General features: G+C 34.2%; 2 protein-coding genes across 4 annotated transcripts in view; one reads left to right on the forward strand and one right to left on the reverse strand.

Moving 5' to 3' along the window:
• Window positions 1-19,987, reverse strand: part of LMLN (leishmanolysin like peptidase) — a 50,820-nt gene that overhangs the window by 21,582 nt on the left and 9,251 nt on the right. Inside the window, exons 5-11 of one of the 3 annotated variants that reach the window (XM_061411218.1) lie at window positions 19,424-19,547; window positions 15,911-16,089; window positions 12,569-12,590; window positions 11,510-11,566; window positions 8,163-8,257; window positions 4,287-4,404; window positions 2,696-2,803 (exon numbers count right to left, since the gene is read on the reverse strand). In XM_061411218.1, the coding sequence (XP_061267202.1) occupies window positions 2,696-2,803; window positions 4,287-4,404; window positions 8,163-8,257; window positions 11,510-11,566; window positions 12,569-12,590; window positions 15,911-16,089; window positions 19,424-19,547 (703 nt within the window). Of the gene's footprint in view, window positions 1-2,695; window positions 2,804-4,286; window positions 4,405-8,162; window positions 8,258-11,509; window positions 11,616-12,568; window positions 12,591-15,910; window positions 16,090-19,423; window positions 19,548-19,987 lie in introns of all 3 variants that reach the window. The other 2 variants (XM_061411209.1, XM_061411225.1) reach the window with 2 other exon arrangements.
• Window positions 13,615-13,951, forward strand: LOC133244319 (cytochrome c oxidase subunit 7C, mitochondrial). Its single transcript, XM_061411350.1, has one exon. The coding sequence runs from the start codon at window positions 13,642-13,644 to the stop codon at window positions 13,831-13,833; it is 192 nt and encodes a 63-aa protein (XP_061267334.1). The 5' UTR covers window positions 13,615-13,641; the 3' UTR covers window positions 13,834-13,951.

The following is a 19,987-nucleotide window of genomic DNA, read 5'->3' on the forward strand; positions in this document are numbered from 1 at the left end:
CTTGAATTACAATTGAAAATGCTTTTATAACCAACTTTTTATACTCTGTGATCAGAAAAATATATACTAATATGAAAAACAAGTATCACAAAATCATAGGGTCAAAGGAGTTGCCTGAGGGATACAAAATATCATCAAGGTCTACTGTCTACCCAATGTCTTAATTAGTATATAATAAAATTCCTACCAGGAGGTCACCTAATGGTAAGGACTTCACTGTCACTTGGAGAAGGCAATGGCACCCCACTCCAGTACTCTTGCCTGGAAAATTCCATGGATGGGGAGCCTGGTAGGCTGCAGTCCATGGGGTCCCTAAGAGTCGGACATCACTGTCACTTATGAAAGTACATTGTATTTTGGGATGCTGATTCTTCTTCTTTTTTGGGTAGGGGGTGTGCTGCATGGCTTGAGGTATCTTAGTTCTCAGATCAGGAACTGAACCCATGTTCTTGGCAGCAAAAGCATGGAGTCCTAACTACTGGACTTCCAGGGAATTCCCATATTTTGTTAATCTTTATGTTGAACGTTGGATTGCCATTTCAAGTACTTTAATTTCATCTTTTTAAAACACAGCTCAAGAACACAAAGTTGATTTCAGAGGAAAGGCAGCAGTTAATGAAACTAGTAAAATTACTACTTTCAAGTCTTCTGTTGAAAAGTAAGTAAATTTTCATTTCTGGCCCATCTGTAGCTTTCTAAAGAGAATCACTTGAGAAAGAACGCTTAAGGAATATAAAGAAACTGAAATTCCCACGTGAGATAAAAGTGTACATGTCTTCCGTAAGTTTCTATCACTGTTACTTCACGGTCACCCAGATAACGTCAGTACAAGCACTAATTTCATTCTTTTCATAATTTTGCTAACTAGGATCATGATGTATGTAAACTGCAACCGTTTACTCATTTAAACAGACCTCTAAAAAATGTATATTTGTCATTCAGTCGCTAAGTTGTGTCTGACTCCTTGCAACTCCATGGACTACAGCATGTCAAGCTTCCCTGTCCCTTCACTATCTCCTGGAGTTTGCTCAAACTTCCTTTGATCCAGAAATTCCATTCTTCTTTCTACATAAACAGATCTGATCTTGCATTAACTTTCTAGTTCTGTGCCCCTGAAAACCTAATAAGGTGGAATGTCAACTGTGTTACTAGGCAACAGGACTTAAGATATGCTTCTGGACTTGGGATTATTGTAGATGAACATGAATACCTGTTGGTTAGCCACAGTTTGGGACTTCTCTGTGTGCAGTGAGTCTTACGGGTATGTCCCTTACAGGTATCTGGAAGTTAAGTCTATGAAACTGTTAAAAAAAACAATGCCGATCCTTATTTGTAACATGGTACTTCTAAACCAGGCTGGTTCTTGTACACCTGTTACGGTCTTGTGCTTATTGTGTTTGAGCCAGAGAGAGAGGGGAAGAGGCATGGATGATAGCCTAGATTACTGTGCAGAGCACAAGAGAAATGCCTGACTGCCATGCTGGCATACTGTACTTTCTCTCTTGTATCCTTCTAGTATTTTTTGAATGTGACCTGTTTAGGGTTCACAGGTTTGACTGACTGTTTTTTGAACCTAAGAACACACTGGAATGCCACTCCTGTAGGGCACTGAAGATATAAATAAATCACTCATTATAACATTTTTAAGATAAAACATTTAAAACATAATTATTCACTGACATAGGATTATTGTCACATTCATATAACACTATGGTGGTTTAGTCACTAAGTCATGTCCGACTCTTGTGACCCCAGGGACTGTAGCCCTCCAGCCTCCTCTGTCCATGGGATTCTTCAGGCAAGAATACTGGAGTGGGTTGCCATTTCCTTCTCCACATATAACACTATGTAGCTATTTAAAAATAAATAGATCCAAGTATAAAGTATATTCTACTAATGGATGTACTTCTGTAATGTGAATGAGCTCATATGAGACTAGCAAATAAGGGAATCACATCAGTATAAGATGGACTCATGTTGGTTCATAATGATTTCTCCTGGATTTTAATGTTTTATGCAGTGGAGCAACAGCAGCTAAATGAATCACTTTGCTGTATATCTGAAACTAACACAGCACTGTTAGTCAACTCTGTTCCAATATAAGATAAAAATTAAAAAACAAACAAAAAACCAAAATACACTAAGACACCTGAACACAGCAACAGAGGAATGCTGTGCTGTGCATGAAGTTCCATGCTCTTCCAATTGGCTCAGTAGGGCCAGAGGCTCTTAGAAGTACTTGTTGCACTGTTTTTGTACACTTTACTCTTTTTACATTTTACTCTTGTCCCCATTATTTAGCTTTATAGTCTCCCATCTATCCCCCATTGCTTTTTGCTGTTGTTTAAGGTAAAAGAAATACTCAAGTAAATAAATATAGAAGCTTATTTATTGGAAATACAATGTGTTTTTAGACTGAGCTAGTACTTTTATTATGACTTATTGCTTTTGTTAATGACTTGGTATTTGTGTTTCCCACAAACTGTTATTTTTTATTTTGAAGAAAGAGATTGCTTAGGAAAGCATACACTGTATTACAGCAGAAGCATCTGTAATTCCTTGGAAAGTATATGGTTAAATGGAAAAAGCTGCATAAATGCATGAACCTATTTAAAAAAAAAAAAAACTACGTTAGTGTATCTGTCTATTTTTTTAAAGAAAAAATATGTCTAGTAACATTTTCAAATAAACTGACCTCTAATAACCGCTTTTCCCAATGGTTGAGCTCAGTGCCCATACCACCTTGATTTTCAAGTTCCATTCCCTCAAGAATTGGACAGTTAAAGTGTTTTCGTGCTTCATCCTAAGAATCAGAAAATAAATAAATAAATAAACCCACAAAAGTACAACATAATGGCAAATTCCTTATCACACTGGATAAGATAAAGTAGCCACTAAGGAATTACTTTGATTAAAAGACAGAATGTCTTTTAAAAATATAGCTTTTAATATAATTAAATATTTTGACACCGTCGCACTTTTCTTTGCTATTGAACTACTATTATCTTATTATTTTTTCCTCCATTTGAAGATTTTGGCTTTAAGTCATATATTTAAAAAGTTAAAGACTGGTATGATTGCCACTTGTAACTTTTGTGTCAACAATGATTTTAACATAGGTATAAACTGCTCATATTATGGACATAGTCTTTGTTGAGAAAAATAAGTTGTTCATTAGAAAACAATTTTGTTCTTTTGGTTTCATCTGTACATCACAGTTAAGAGTATGAAGTACAGGGATGTGCGGTATTCCGAGAGCAGCACAAAAGTTCAGAGGTCAGAAAGAGCTGTATGTAGTTAAGAGAGCGGGTAGGGAGAACAGGTTTCTGTCATTAAATAAGCGAGTGAGATGATTAATTTTATGTATCAACCAAGCTGGGGCAAAGTGCCCACATATTTGATCTAACATTATTCTGAATGTTTCTGTGAAGGTGTTTTTAGACGAGATTAACATTTCAATTAGTGGACTTTAAGTAAAGCTGATCACTTTCTGTAACATAAATAGGCCAGTCAGTTGAAGGTCTTCATAGAACAAAGACTGACTTCACCTCTGAGCAAGAAGGAATTTTGCCAGTCTTTGGATTCAAACTGCAACTCTTCCCTATTTCTTCAGCTTGCCAGCCTACCTCATCAGATTTTAGACTCTCTAATAAACCTCCATAACTACATCAGCCACTCCTTAAAATAAATCTCTTCATCTCTTTCTCTCTCAACAAACACATCCTGTTGCTTCTGTTCCTCTGGAGACCCTCCTGAATAAAACTGATTCCAAATGAAATGACCAGCAATTATGCAAACAGTACAAGTGATTCTAAGGGGTATCACAACGGAGCACTGGTGTAACAACTTAAAGCAGTGGGTAGAATGGAGCCGTTAAGTCATTGCTAAATTTTTCTTCCTCAGATATCTCTTGGCCTGCAGCTTTACTGTACTGCCTTTACGTTTCCTACTAAGTTAAGTCGCTCGCTCAGTCGTGTCCGACTCTTTGTGACCCGGTGGACTGTAGCCCACCATTTTCTTTTCTCATGGGATTCTCCAGGCAAGAATACTGGAGTGGGTTGCCATTTCCTTCTCCAGGGGATCTTCCCGCCCCAGGGATCAAACCCAGGTCTCTCGCATTGCCAGCAGACCCTTTAACCTCTGAGCCACCAGGGAAGCCCCTGTTTCCTACTACAAGCTTTGAAATTTAATCATTAGTTCTTAAACAATAATGATTAGTAAAGAAAGGACCATAACGAACGAGAAGAGCAGATGGCTCATGAGACATGAAGCTCAGTAATACTCACGACAACACGAGGTGTTACTAGAAGATTAACAGTGTGAGGAACTCTCTTATTATCACGAATGTCCCATAATCTCTCCGCTTTTCGAACTACTTTATCACTCCATTGATATAATCCAAGACTGCAATTAAAGAATAAAAATACAGTCCTTCTTGCAAATTTGTCACTTTAAATGTAGAAGTGTTTATGAATATCAATATGAAATTAAAATATCTGACCTTGTATCTGACACCAAGTACAAGCAAAGGCTTGATAGCATTTTTTAATTTAATCTTTTCAGTAACTTTAAGAGATTATCATCACTACTTTGCAGACAGAGAGACAGAAGCTTAGAGAGATGAAGTAACCTGCTCAAATTCAAATAGCTAATACTGGGCTAAGATGACAGTGAATTATTTCCTCTTAATAAATTTACTGCATAAAACAAAAGCATGTCTAGAGAGAGATCTAAGTACTGTATATAACAAGACTTAACAGAAGGTGACATTTTAACTTAATTTTGCTATTGTTGTTTAGTTACTAAATTGTATCTGAATCTTTGCAACCCCATGGACTGTAGCCTCTGTCATGAGAGGATAAGTTCCTCTGTCCATGAGATTTCCCAGGCAAGAATACTAGAGTGGGTTGCTATTTCCTTCTCTAGAGGATTTTCCCAACCCAGGCATTGAACCTGTGTCTCCTGCATTGCAAGCAGATTCTTTACTGCTGAGCCACTGGGGAAGCCCTTTAACTTAGTGAGAAAGTATAATTTACTTAACAATTGTGTTGTAAAGAAAATTATATTTTTTATAATTGGTTATCCAACAAGAAAAAATTAAATCCCTATTTTAGGGATAAAATCCCTATTTTACTCCATATACAGAAATAAATTCCAGACAAATGTCAGTAAAAATGGCAGAATAAGGACTACTGAACTTCATGAAAGCAATGAGCAAAGTATCAAAATTAGCCAAACGAATTTTTTTCAGAACTCTGGAAATTAACCAAAGGCTTACAGCAATCCAGAAAGAACTTATTTAAGAAAAATGGATGAGTTTAAGTAAAAACAGCAAGCTTTGTGGCGGTTTCCCAATGCCCTCTCTCCAGCTCTATAGCAGCCTTGAAAACCAACAACCCACAGTCATGGTGAAAACCAGCAACCTGGCAGCCAGAGGGAGCGAAACAGGGTTAACTGGCAGAATGTATTAAAAAAAAAAAAAAAGTTTCAACTATGCCTACAAGATACACAGTTCACACTCAAGGATACAAATAGGTTGAATATAAAAGGATTAAAAACATGTATCATGCAAATAGTACTCAAAAAAAGAGCTGGAACATTTATACTAATGTCAGACAAAATTGTCACTAGAGACATTTTATAATGAATACAGGGTCAGTCCACCAAGAAGACATAATAAACATGTATATACCTTACAAAAGAACCCCAAAATACATGAAGCAAAAATAAATTCTAAATGGATTAAAACTATGAACATAAAAATTCAAATAATAAATTTACCAGAAAAAAATTTAGAATATTTTTATAATCTTTTAGAGCAGAAGAAACTTTCTTAAGCAAGAAAATAGGTAAATTTAATAATATAAAATTTAAAAACTTTTCTGCAAGGCAAAAATATGATAAAAAAATAAGTAAATGGGAGAAAACAATCTCATCTTGGAAAATCTATCTTGCACAAATAAAAGTACTACCACAAAAGTGTTATATTTATTATAGAAAACTATAATGGTCATCAATTTTCACTTTTGCCTATAACCCGCACTGTTATTTTCTGGCTTTTTCCTAGATTACTTCTACCACTGACCCTATGAATCTCTCATTCTCAACAATAAAACAGAATATAAAGAAATTAGTTTTCCCACCATTATTTTATGAAGATTTTATATATTATTCAAAGAATTATATGGTAAATACTGTATACACAATAACCATTACTTATTAATCCTTTGTTTTATTTGCTGTATATCTGTTCGTCTACTCATGCCTTAGAAAGATTATTCTTAATTCCTTTTCTTTTTCCACAGCAAGGCAATGTTTAAATATAAATAGTGAACAAAGCCAAAAGGAAAAGAAACAGTGTTTACTGTATTAATAATCCCAATATTCTCTTCACCATTCACATTTTAAGATTAATGGTTTCTCCAAATAAAAAGGTGAGGGCCAAATCCAACTCTTTCTATGTCTACCATCTGAATTTCTTATTACTCTGTTATCTCCATTTATACTGTAAGATTTTCTGCTTTTAAGGAATATCCAAAATGTAAGAAAGCACTGCAATTATCAGCTTAATAATGGTTCTTATGTATGGGTATCTCTCTCCTCCTTATCACTACATAGATGGTCCCACTCTCACTATTTATGTGTTTCCCATAAAGACCACAATTCTTAGGAAAGACCAGACTTCTTCCATCAGTTCAGTTCAGTCGCTCAGTCGTGTCTGACTCTTTGTGACCCCCATGAACTGCAGCACGCCAGGCCTCCCTGTCCATCACCAACTCCTGGAGTTCACTCAAACTCACGTCCATTGAGTCGGTGATGCCAACCAGCCATCCAAACAAATACAATCTAGGAAGTAAAACATCTATTTCTACATTATAATTTTGTTTCTAACAATTTTGTTGTTTAACATGTAATCTAAAAAAGTACTATGATGAATAAAGTATTATCTGTTTTTAATAATTATGCACTTCCAGCTACCTAGAAGTGAGAAGAGAAGGAGATGAGAGAGGATGAGATGGCTGGATGGCATCACTGACTCAATGGACACTGAGTTTGAGCAAACTTAGGAAGACAGTGAAGGACAGAAAAGCCTGGTGTGCTTTTCAGTTTATGGGGTCACAAAGCAGACACAACTGAGCAACTGAACAATAAGCTACCTAAATGGAGATCTTCATATGAGAATTAATTTTTTATTCTATATCTGTTTACCACTCACTACTCTCATTATGGAATAGTGTCAATACCCTGAGGTTTCTTTATGTGCCTTCTCAATCTATTCAACTTGCACAGCATTTAATAGCCTACAGCTTCAAGTAAAATTACTCATTTGTCTTTTATCATGGACTGTTTTTAAACTCCATACAACTAGACTATGACTTCTTTTGTTCAACCCTATAACTACTATATTCGTTCACGTTATTACATGTAGCAATAATGTGTTCTTTTCAGTGCCTTGTAGTTTTTGATTATAGGAATAAATTACAATTTATTTATCCATTCTTCTATTGATAGACCTTTGGGTGGTTTCCATTTTTTGTTTATTAATAACAAAACTGCCATTAACATTCATGTATATGTCTTTTTGTGGACATGTGCTCTTAAATTAGATATATAAATCCATGTAAATGGTTATAGTTCTGTGACTGATAGTCTATATAAAATTCTTAATCATTTTTTTTTTTATTTCTTAGTATTATTTCTTTTAGGCCCTGAACTTCTAGATCACTGCTAACATGAGAAATAAAATATAGTTTTAAAAAACTGTAAAATACAGTTTACAGTTAACATGTAAACAATATGATGTATAGACAATAATTATTAATAAACCAAAATATAACCAACCCATACTCTCCCATGGCCTGACTCTCCTGTAAAGTAATACAAGCTACTACAGAGTGGTGGAAAAGAGCTCTGCCTGGCAAGAAGAGTCTTCACTCTTTGGGTAAGTCACTTAAGTTCTCTCCATCTCAGTTGTTTCATCTGTGAAATGAAAAGGTAAAGCTAAATAACCTCATATCCTATCTTGTTATAATAATATAGGATATACAATCTTAGGCTAGCCATAAAGCCACTATTATTTGTAGAAATTAACATATAAGAATTCTCAGGTTCTAGTCTTAGCATCCTCCTAAAAGAGAATAAGAATAAAAAAACCCAAATACCTATAGTTAAAAGGTGGGAGACCATCTGCAAATCTTGAAGTTAAAGGATTTCCATCTTTATCATGGTAGAATGCAAATAGCCCAGCAGAGAAACCCTGTAAGAAAAAGTTCAAAATGTCTTACAGTGAAAAATATCAAATCTGACTATATATTATTACAACATGCCACTATCAAAAGAGAACACTGATAGAACCACATAAAAGCATCATGGGAATACTTCTGTAGGAACTTGATATACTGGAGTAGGACTGAAATTATTTCACATTATGAATTTTAAATTCCAATTACTTGAGATAATTCTAAGTGAAAAAATTAAAAGCAATAGAAAAGACATTCTTTGGTTGGTATAGACAACACATTTATTTGTTTAAAGATGTGTTTATCACAGATGGTCTTCTTTACATGAACTTACTAATAAACTCTACACCTGCAACCAGGGAATGCTACTATTGAGAATAATTAACAATACAGTTCAGAGCAGGCAAGTGTACTCGTAAGAATACTCATAAAAATTCAAAGACTTTGATCCCAAAGTCCATACTTAATATATATCTATACCTAAAAAATGACTGTAAATGTATGCATATTTAGGGGGATGTATACTCTGGAAAAAACACTGGAAACATATATAGAAGTGTTAGCTGTAGTTATTTTGGTGGTAACATGTAAAATCATCTGTATTTCTAAAGATTTTCTTTACAATGTGAATTTGTCTATAATCACATTTTTAGACAATATTTTTAAGAAGTCTTCAATTTTAATAAGCTAATAGATACTTTATATAAATGTATTCAAAGTCCCATTTGCTATTCTCCCCCCTCCCAAATAAAATGAGGAAATGGACAAAAAAAGAAAAGACAATTACTGAGATTGGACATCTGTTTCATGAGTAAGATTTCTTTTCTTACTTTCTTTCTTAACCTAAATGACTAAAAAAAAAAGCACTTTTGTAACTACTAATTTAAGTATGTTTTAACATTGAAAATATGCTATAGTTTATATTCAAATAACTAAGAATCACAAATGATCATGTAATCAATTTATTTGGCAAATTTCTTTGCTTATATAACTGTGGTCTCTGTATCATTCAAGGCTTGCCAAAATAATTAATGGAACCCATAGTATTCTTTTATTCCTACATTTCTTCTTTTTTACTCTCTGAAGATGCAAAGGATATTTAATGGAGTCAGTTAAGAAAATCTAAATAGTTTTTAATATACAATTCATTGAGGTAATATAAAGCTTAAAATAGTATGATGTGCCTCATCCTTTAGAATATTCTAAATCCACATTTTTTTCTTCCCTATCAAGTTCAAAATTTTTCTAAGCACACACATTTCAGAAGGTATATCTAGTATTGAAAGTACCAGGAATGACTATATTTGATAGTTAGAGCATATATAACTTAATAGAGAATAAGTGTATTTGTTAAACATTTAATTCTTACCATCCTCCAGATGGTTTTTGAGACAAACTAATATTCTTAATTTCTCAGGTTTTTGCAATTTTTAAAATACAAATATACAAAAAAGTTTAAAAATCTAAAAGAAATTTATGTTTACTCTTTAAGAGGATTTAAGATGTAAGTTTTGCTACGTTTTCTTTAGACTTTTTTTTAAAGAAACAAAAACACTGCAGAATATTGTTGAAGGCCCATTACCTTAACCCTTTCTCCTCTCTCTTTTCCCAGAGGTAATTACTACCTTAAAGTCAATGTACATATTATGACAATATAGTTAGTTGATTTCCTGTCAATATAAATAACTTTCCTGTCAATATAAATAAATATCGGTCAAATTTAGAATCATTTCCATCATAATTAGACATTAGCAAAATTACTGAATTTTTTTTTTGCAGTTTCTATTTACACCATTTGAGTGATGCTGAGTTGTGCTTCATTTATTTCATCTAGTTCCTGAAATAAATTTTCACTATTTTTATTTAAAAAAAAAAGTCAATGTACATAGTAACTCTCATGCATGCTTTTACATTCAATGGTGTCTGACTCTGAGACTCCCTAACTGCCAAAATAAATCTCAATATATTCTTATATACCTCTTGACCAACTGGACCTTTTCTTTTGTGACCTGCCTGTTTATAATCCAATTTACATCATGTCTGGGACTTCTGCATTCATGTTTACTTATACATTAGATTTAAAACCTGCTGTTTTTTTTTTTTTTTCTGGTTCTCTCAGCATCAAGTATCTACAGTTTTTGGAGCTTAAAGCTGAAAATGTTTTTTAAAATGATGTTTGTCTTTCATCACGATAGCAGGTTCGACTTACTTTTTTAGTAAAAGGAAAACATGATTCGTTTTAGAATCTCCTTACTTGAAAAACATAAGTGCTATCTGTATACACTAGAGTTTCACTGTATTATTCAGGTATTTGCTGATTTAAACAAATCATACATGATAGCTCATGAAAAAAGACTAATAATAGCCACTAATTTTATTATATCTTACTATGTAGAGCATGGTGCTAAACCATTTATATGCTTTATCTTATTTAACCTTCAAGAAAAAAAATCCACTCTAATATGTACTACTATCTTCATTTTATAGATGAAACGGAGACTTATAAAGGCTAAATAATTTCTAATAGACCCCCAAGATTTTTAGCAGTAAAGCTAAGGAAATTCACACCTACATCTGTGTGATCTATTCTCTCTCTTAATCACTGCATTTTACTCCCATCTATTATATTTTCTAAACACATGAAAGACATCAGAAAGACATTTCCTAGGTCTCAGGCAACTTCATATAATTCCCCAGACACCGTGTAAAAGTTTAGTACTTTGGACTGATTGGAGAAAAGCAAAGAGAAGTTCTGAATCAGTTAGTATATATAAAATTTAGAAAGCCTAAATAGATCAAGAAGACTTTTAGAAATGAGATCTCTAAAAGAGAGAAGACAGATCTATAACCTGGTATCACTTTTTTTTCCTTAAAGATTTATTACTTTATTTGGCTGAACTGGGTCTTGGAATTGAACCCATGCCCTCTGCAATTGGGAGCGCAGAGTTTAAGCCACTGGACCACTATGGAAGTCCCTAGGTATCACTTTTAATTACTAAGTATTTTCTTAAGAAGCTTAATCATTTTTTCAAAACTCCTATTTACCCAATGGATTTACTTTAATTATTTTAAGTAGTATAACTTAACCTAGCCACTATCCTAATCACTAAAAATTCTGTCGGCTATTGGCAGAGGTCTAATCAACTAGGTTCTATTGAACACAATCTAAAAAGCCACATAATCTTAAATGTTAATATATAATTAAAATGAGACTATAATCAAAAACTCAAGGCATGAAGGAAAGAATAATAGTTAACAGCAAAATTTACCAGCGCATGAATAATCTCATGTTTCACTGTGGACAGCATCCCAACAAACTCCTGAGGCTGGGTAGAGATCATATTTGGACACAGGTTAGCATATCCTGCTATTGGCCTGTTAAAACAGACATTGAATTTTTAATTATATTCCAGAACAGTGTGTACTATGATATCTATTAACCTATATTTTTCTACAAAAACTGATTAAGGTCAGAAAAAATCTTTGTTAAATATCAAACGTCATTTTATAACATAATATCTAACTTTAACTATATTTTATTTCTAAGACTTATACCTGTTTTTCCCTATGATACAGCTAATCAACACTTGTTCCCATGAAAGGATAGAGTCAGTTAATTATACTTCAGTGTGAATTTGTAAAATAGGTCAATATGTACCAAAAAAGGGAATGAACTGGAAAACTTAAATTCTAACACTATTTTTACTCACAAAACTCATTTCTGACTTCAGCATTTCACTTTATGTACAGGCACAGGGACAGACAAGTAGGTAGAGAAGGAAAACAGTTATATAATAAGACAGACAATAAGCAAATCATTCAGATTGCTGCAAGTTACAGAACCCTCTTATTTCCATTTCACTATCCTCCTCCTTCTGTCCCAACAATGCCTTCACTAACATAGATTTTTTTATCTTCCTATCATCATCTTTCATACAGTATTTTATACCTTCTAGAATCTACAGAATTCTATATCTCTTTATGAGCCTGGAACTTAAGAATCCAAGAGCTGACTGGGACCTAGAGTAATTCAATTTCACCATGCATCTAACTGTCTTTCAAAAACTGTGCCAAACAGCAATATAAAGAACCCCAAGGTTTTTTCTCCCAACACTACCTTAACATTTTACCACAGAAATATCACAAATCTCCCCAAATACTGATAGCCTATTTACAAAGTAACAGGCTTTTGTAGGTAAAAAAAAAAAAAGCCTTATGTAGATAAAAAAGAAAAAAAAACAAAAACAAAAACAAACATACAATGCACTTTTTTCATACTTGAAAACAACAGATTTACACTTAGAAAATTATGACTATAAGTTACTCACCGAAATGTTGCCATGGTGACCTCTAAAATATAAAATAAATGTCTCTGTCAGGCTCAAACCCTCAGGGACTTCTTAAGCATTTAGAATAAAACAGCCCTGTGTTCTTCTCCCTACAGTGCATCTCCTGAAGCTCTCATCCTCAACACAACAGCTTTTTCCTAACATAAGCTCTTATCCAGCTCTTTATGTGGCTGATACTGATAACTGTCAGCTTATATCTCAAGTTTCACTTCTTCAAAGAGGGCTTCTTTGTCCAGTTCATCTACATTATGTTTGCCTCCTTTTGTTCTCTTTTATCTCGCAGCACCCTTTTTCTACAAAGTATTTATCATATTTGAAGTCACATGTCTCTTTCTAACTGTATTTAACTAGTACCTGACTCCCGCTGTAATCTGTAAATTCCACAAGGCAGGTACATGTGCCTGTTTTGTTCACCTAGTCTGCTGGCAACGTATTAAGCACTCAAATATTTATGGAATGAATTAATGCAATATAGCAGTTTTGAAGGAAAGTGCCGCTTCTATCATAAAAGATTCAAAAACACCAACTTAAGATATTGCTCTTTCTTTTAATGTCAACATTCTTCTAAGAAACCAGAATCTTCCCCAGGTATGAGAAGACAACATGAGTAGCTTCAGATTCACTGACACAAGGAACATTTATTCCTTCAGCTAGTCATTCCTACCTAAAGTGAGCCAATGTTCAAGTGCCTTAAGGAAACATAACCGCAGGGCTTTCAGCTAGTCATTCCTACCTAAAGTGAGCCAATGTTCAAGTGCCTTAAGGAAACATAACCGCAGGGCTTTGAAAGTGAAACAAATCTCTGGGCTATGGGATTCTCATCTATGTGATAACTCCTATGCTGGATTCTCTCCCTAAAAGACAATACTTTCAGTACTTTCAGTATTATCAGGTGCTAAAAAGAGAAGAACTAATCTAGACCCATCTCAACATGGGATTTTATATCCCTCTCCCTACTTCCACAGGGAACCCATTCTGTTCCTAATACATGAAGTTCACTTTTGTGTTTTTAAAGTTCACTTTAGATCTTTTGTAGAGCGTCCAACAGCGCTATGTTGGGACAGAGCATCCGGAGGTTCACAACCTCAGTGGTTCGTCGGAGCCACTATGAGGAGGGTCCAGGGAAGAATATACCATTTTCAGTGGAAAACAAGTGGAGATTACTAGCTATGATGACTTTGTTCTTTGGGTCTGGATTTGCTGCACCTTTCTTTATAGTAAGACACCAACTGCTGAAAAAGTAATCCATGAGACAGATAGGAAGAGGAGCATATTAAGAGGTGCAGTCTCTTAAAAGGATCAATCCCTTGAATTCAGCATCCTAGATATGTTTGTAAATAAACTTACAGCATAAATCCTTAATGCCTCTTCTCTGAAACATGGAACATGGTAATTGAACATGTGCTTACATTTTGTTTGGGTAATATTGCATTATTAGTTTCTTAATTAAATATGTATTTGATTTAAAAAAAAAAAAAAATAAAGTTCACTTTAACATGTCTTTTGTTTACGAAAAGTAATAAAAGCTCACTGGAAAGAGTTATATATCCAAATTATAGAAATGTATGAAGAATTAAGTGAAAATTCCTTATTTTACAACCTACCACCACTAAAGTCCACTATCACAAGTAACTGCTATTAACAAAAGGGATGTTTTATTTTTAGAGTGACCTTCAATCCCAGTTTGCCCAGAACTGAGGGATTTCCTAGGTTATGGGGCTTTTAGGTCTAACACAAGGGTATTCCTGAGAAAATTAGCATAGCTGGTAATCCTAATTATTTTCGACTTTTACCTTAGCATGTTCAAATCCATAAGCAGCTTTTTAAAGCAAATATGAAATCATATTATGTACACTGTTCTACAATGTTTGATACTCAACAGTATATTAAAAATGAAATTGTGTATGGGTGTATGCACAATCCATATGGCTTAGGTCAAATTAAGATAAAGAACCATGATTTTGCAACATTGCTATTATGAAGGTATATTTCTCAAAGACATCTACTTTGAGATGTGTCTCATTTTATTAAGTAGCTTATTCATTTCGCACTTCAAATACCATATTTGCTTGATATTGAGACACTATTAATTATAAAATATCATAAATTTAATGATAGCTTCTCAGGAAAAAATTGAACATTCTACTAAATACACATATTCTTTTCTAAGAATACTAAACAATACATATACATCTGCAAAACCACCTAGTACTTTCTTCTTCAGTAATATATTAAATATTTCACTTAAAGCATTCTCAGCATTCAGAAGCTAAAGATTTTTGAGTTTAGTTCATGGATCAACAAGTATACGGTATCACGCTAACAGACTGCTTTCATAATCAATGATGTTGATTTTGACCTCAGTACTGACAGTATTACTCTGAAGCATATATTAGTGTTTCATTTGTACTGTTTACTTGATTCTACTAATAATTTCACTTTTTCCCCTTAAATTAATTAGATATTGATAGAAGTAAAATAGCTCTTTAAAGTCAGTTAGTATTTTGACTGGTAGATGAATGTTCAGGAACTCACCAATGGTCCTTACAAACAATGAACAAGTCACATTAACTCTCTTAGATCTGAGAATGTCACACAATCTATATCGAGACATGTCAGTTCCTACTGCCTTTAATTGATTTGTCTGGTGTGTGACAGGCAATCCTCTGTATACATAACAACTTTATTTCAAGACTACTTCACTGAGAAAAAAATTTTTGAAATATTTTATAAATAAAAAGGAGGATTCTAAATTTTTAAGAAATAACTAAGTGAAGGACATATCAAGTGATATGAAAATTAGGTGAATAGTTATTTTCAGCATCTTAAAGTTTAGCACAGAAGTGCTAAAATTAAAGTTCAAACTGTTTCCTTAGAGAGGTATTCATCACTTCCAAAGAAAATTCTATTGACAGTAGATTTTTTCTTTATTCATATTACCATATGCATAACAGTCCTATAACTTGATTTCCCCACTATACCTGCATCCAAGCACTATGCTGTTTCTTACTACTGGAGGTGGGTAATCTGGCAAATGCAAACTCCCTGTACTCTAAACACTCAGAACACGCTTTCAGAGTTCTTTTAAATTTATTTACTTTAATTGGAGGATAATTACAATATTGTCCTGGTTTTTGCCATACGTCAATATGAATCGGTCACAGGTGCACATGTGTCTCCCCATCCTAACCACCACCCACCTCCCTCCACACCCTGGGAGTTTTTTTTTCTTAATTGGAGGCTAGTTACTTTACAATATTGTGCCCACCCTGAGAGTTCTTATATTAGATCTTGGGAATAAGTCTCGGGGGGGAAGCTTACCTGTCCATTTTTGCTTCCTGCTGACAATAGGCTGCATAAGAGATGATGTTTTCATGGCTACACCTCTCAGTGGCCAGAGCACCAACATAAAGAACAAAGTCTGCATCCCGGACTCCCTCTTGGTCTGGCACACCCACTGCTCCACAGGGCCACTTACCACCACAACAGACTCTGCATTGCTATGCCCACAGGGGACAACAGAAAATCAGACCAGAGATAAGGTTAACTATAAGGGCTTTTACTTACAGTGAATCCAGACTTTAAATATGTATGATTTAATTTTTATTAATTCTTCCATTTTTATCAAAATCCATATCTCTCTCTGGGGCTTCCCAGGTGGCACTAGTGATAAAGAACCTGCCTGCCAATGCAGGAGATGTAAGAGACACAGGTTTAATCCCTGGGTTCGGAAGATCCCCTGGAGTAGGGCACGGCAACCCACTCCAGTATTCTTGCCTGGAGAATCCCATGGACAGACGAGCCTTGCAGGCTATAGTCCATAGGGTCACAGAATCAGACGTGACTGAAGCGACTGGGTACACAAGCATGCACACATTCATACCTCTCTCTACTCAGTTCCTATCTCTAATTTTAGATTTATTAAAATTTCTACTTTATATACAATGACCATAAATGTATAATATGAATTAAAACAAACAACTTCTATTTATAAAGGGCATCCCTGCTGCTGCTGCTAAGTCGCTTCAGTCATGTCCGACTCTGTGCGACCCCATAGACGGCAGCCCACCAGGCTCCCCCGTTCCTGGGATTCTCCAGGCAAGAACACTGGAGTGGGTTGCCATTTCCTTCTCCAATGCATGAAAGTGAAAAGTGGAAGTGAAGTTGCTCAGTCATGTCCAACTCTTAGCAACCCCATGGACTGCAGCCCACCAGGCTCCTCCGTCCATGGGATGTTCCAGGCAAGAGTACTGGAGCGGGGTGTCATCGCCTTCTCTGAAAGGGCATCCCACCAGGATACAAAAAGAGAAATAAAAAGGTTTTACTAAACCCTGAAACTAGGTGAAAATTACAAGGAACCTTCTTATAAATACATTTTTTAGCAATTTTCTGTGAATCTGTGGTTATTTCAAAATTAATTAATAAAAATCTTCATCCAGTGGAAATACATTCCTATTATAAAGTAATTCATGTATCTTATTAAAAATTCAGATAATACAAAAGTATATAAGGTAAAAAGTTAAAGTCATCTTTATATTACTACCCTTATTTCTAGTTTTCTAAGCAAACTTTGCCCATTTAACACCTGCTTTTTAGAGAATTTCTATCAAAGTTCCTAAATAACCATAATCTCCAAATTATAAATAGGAAAATCAGTAAATGTTGGCTTTTTTTTAATACATAAGTGATGTTTGTAGAGAGAGAAAAAACAGAAATTCTCACTTCTGCTTACTGTTGCTTCTCTAACACACGTATTTATAATTTTAAAATTCAATTACTTTAATCTGCTAATAGTTGGTGTTACGAAAAGCTGTGATTTAACAGCATTCTTTTCCATGATCTTTCATTTCTTAAAAAAAACGTTTAGGAACCACCCCCCCCAAAAAAGATAATACAGAATTTGAAACGACAAAATAATTTAAAATAAACAAAAATAGGAAAAAAGAAATGTGCCTTAAAATGTCTAGGAAATGTCTCTAAATGTCTTAGGACAAAAGATAAATATGTAATTAACAAGTTGTTTTAATTTTGAAACATGTCCCTAAAACCCTTTATGCTCTTGAGGAATTTGATAAAAGAAATGGAAGCTGAGTAAGTTAGCTGAATTTGTGCCACTATAGGGTTCGAAAAGCCTTTGGTGAGCTTCAGATACCTCAAGAAAAAATTACGAAGTACACTTCAACCATATGCTTGATTTTGCTTATAAAATCAATGTTCAATAACATATTTATTTTCTACAAGTAATGAGAGAACATAGTTAAATAGAGAAAGACATCTAAAGCAATAATCATATTTTTCAAAAAGTATGTATAAATTGGTTTTCTGGTTTATGCATTTAAGTTTTTCTGTTTTTTCTAATACAAATAATATATGCTTAATATGAAAAATTGGAAAGTTACAAAAACATATAATTTACCAAATAAAAGTCTCCCACAATCCAACTCAATGAAAATCATTAAAATTTTAATGTCTCCAGATTTTTAATATATGTATATTTCCAATTACTTTATAACTTTTTATATGGGTGTATATACTTATTTTTATTACTTATGCTTTTATTTCAGCTTTATTGAAAGGTGAAAGTGAAAAGTCAAAGTGAAAGTCACTTGGTCGTGTCTCTCTGTGACCCCATGGACTGTATAGTCCATGTATTCTCCAGGAGAATTCCCTTCTCCAGGAGATCTTCCCAACCCAGGGACTGAACCCAGGTCTCCCACATTGCAGGTGGATTGTATACTAGCTGAGCCACAAGGGAAGCCCAAGAATACTGGAGTGGGTAGCCTATCTCTTCTCCTGCAGATCTTCCCAACCCAGGAATCAAACTGGAGTCTCTTGCATTGCAGGCGGATTCTTAACCAGCTGAGCTATCAGGGAAACCCATAAGCTAAAGTCGCTCAGTTGTGTCTGACTCTTTGAGACCCCATGGACTCTCCAGGTCAGAACACTAGAGTGGGTAACCTTTCCCTTCTCCAGGGGATCTTCCTAACATAGGAATCAAACCCAGGTCTCCCTCATTGAAGGTGGATTCTTTAAGAGCTGAGCCACAAGGGAAGACCAAGGGTGAAAAATTGATAACTTTTAATTTTTAAATAAAACAGGCTAACTGCCCACACTGATTTACCTTTAAAAAATTTTTTACTGAAGTATAGTTGATTTACAATGTTGTGCAAATCTGCTATACAAAGTAATTCAGCTATACACACAATACACATTCTTTTTTTACATTCTTTTCCATTACAGTTTATCACAGGATATTGAATATAGTTCCCTGTGCTATACAGTAGGACCCTGTTGTTTATCCATTCTAAATTTAATGTTTGCTACAATTTATTTATATAAAGATTGATTTCATTCTTTAACAGCTGTATAATATTCCATTATGTGGTTATGCCATAACATAACTAGTATAGGTATATTTATAGTTTTGCAAAGAATACCCTTGAACATATATTATATAGTTGTAAGTATTTTTATAGAATACATTTCCATGATGGGTTGAACCTTACTTTTATTTGAAGAGATAAGGTTAAATTGCCCTTTAAAAATACTGAGGTATACAGCTGCTAAAAGATGTTTTGGAGAGCAAAGATAAAGTTCTAAGCAGAAATGATTCAGCAACCCCAGAGATAAACCGAAAAAAGAAAAGAAATAACTAAATTCATTTGAAAACCAATGAAAGAATAAAATCAGCACACCCAATTGTGATTACTTTCGATAGAGAATGAAGCTCTTGAACTGTAAAACTGTAAAAACTTCTGGGAACAATCACAATTGAAAATCTGTTCTAAGTTTATCCTAAAGAATAAAAATGTTGCAAAGAGCAGGGTGAACTACCTGGAGGTGCTCCTCAGGCACTATAATGGGACCACATTTTGTATGCTCTGCACATTCCTCAGTACAGCATCTATGGTGATCATTTTCCTTCCGTAGGTATTGGTATTGGTTCGTTGCACATTGTCTTCAGTTCATTTTTACATTAAAGTTTAATTACAAAAAACAAAAAACAAGATTAGTTCACAGCAGTTAAAAACACTGTAAAAAACTAGTAGTTGCTATATTTAGTTCATTAATAGCTACTATTTTAATTAGAAAAGTAGTCTCAGAAACAATTTTGGTTCCATGGGAAATCCTCCTAATGTGGGTTTTCAAACACTTCAAAAGCCTATATTGTACACATAAAGGAGGAAGGAAGGGGAGATGGGGAAAAGGGTACAACTACACCCAAAGAAAAGACCCAGTGGGTCCCGTCATAATGGAAAATCAGGGACAGAATGACTACCCAACATGCTATATCTTACGGTTTGGTCTCTAAGAACCAACATAATAAAATACTCCCAGTATAAATTTCAAAATTTGCCATACTGACAGAATGAAGAGGGCAGACTGCTAAACAATTGA

The sequence above is a fragment of the Bos javanicus genome, chromosome 1, assembly GCF_032452875.1.
Source record: "Bos javanicus breed banteng chromosome 1, ARS-OSU_banteng_1.0, whole genome shotgun sequence".
NCBI lineage: Eukaryota > Metazoa > Chordata > Mammalia > Artiodactyla > Bovidae > Bos > Bos javanicus.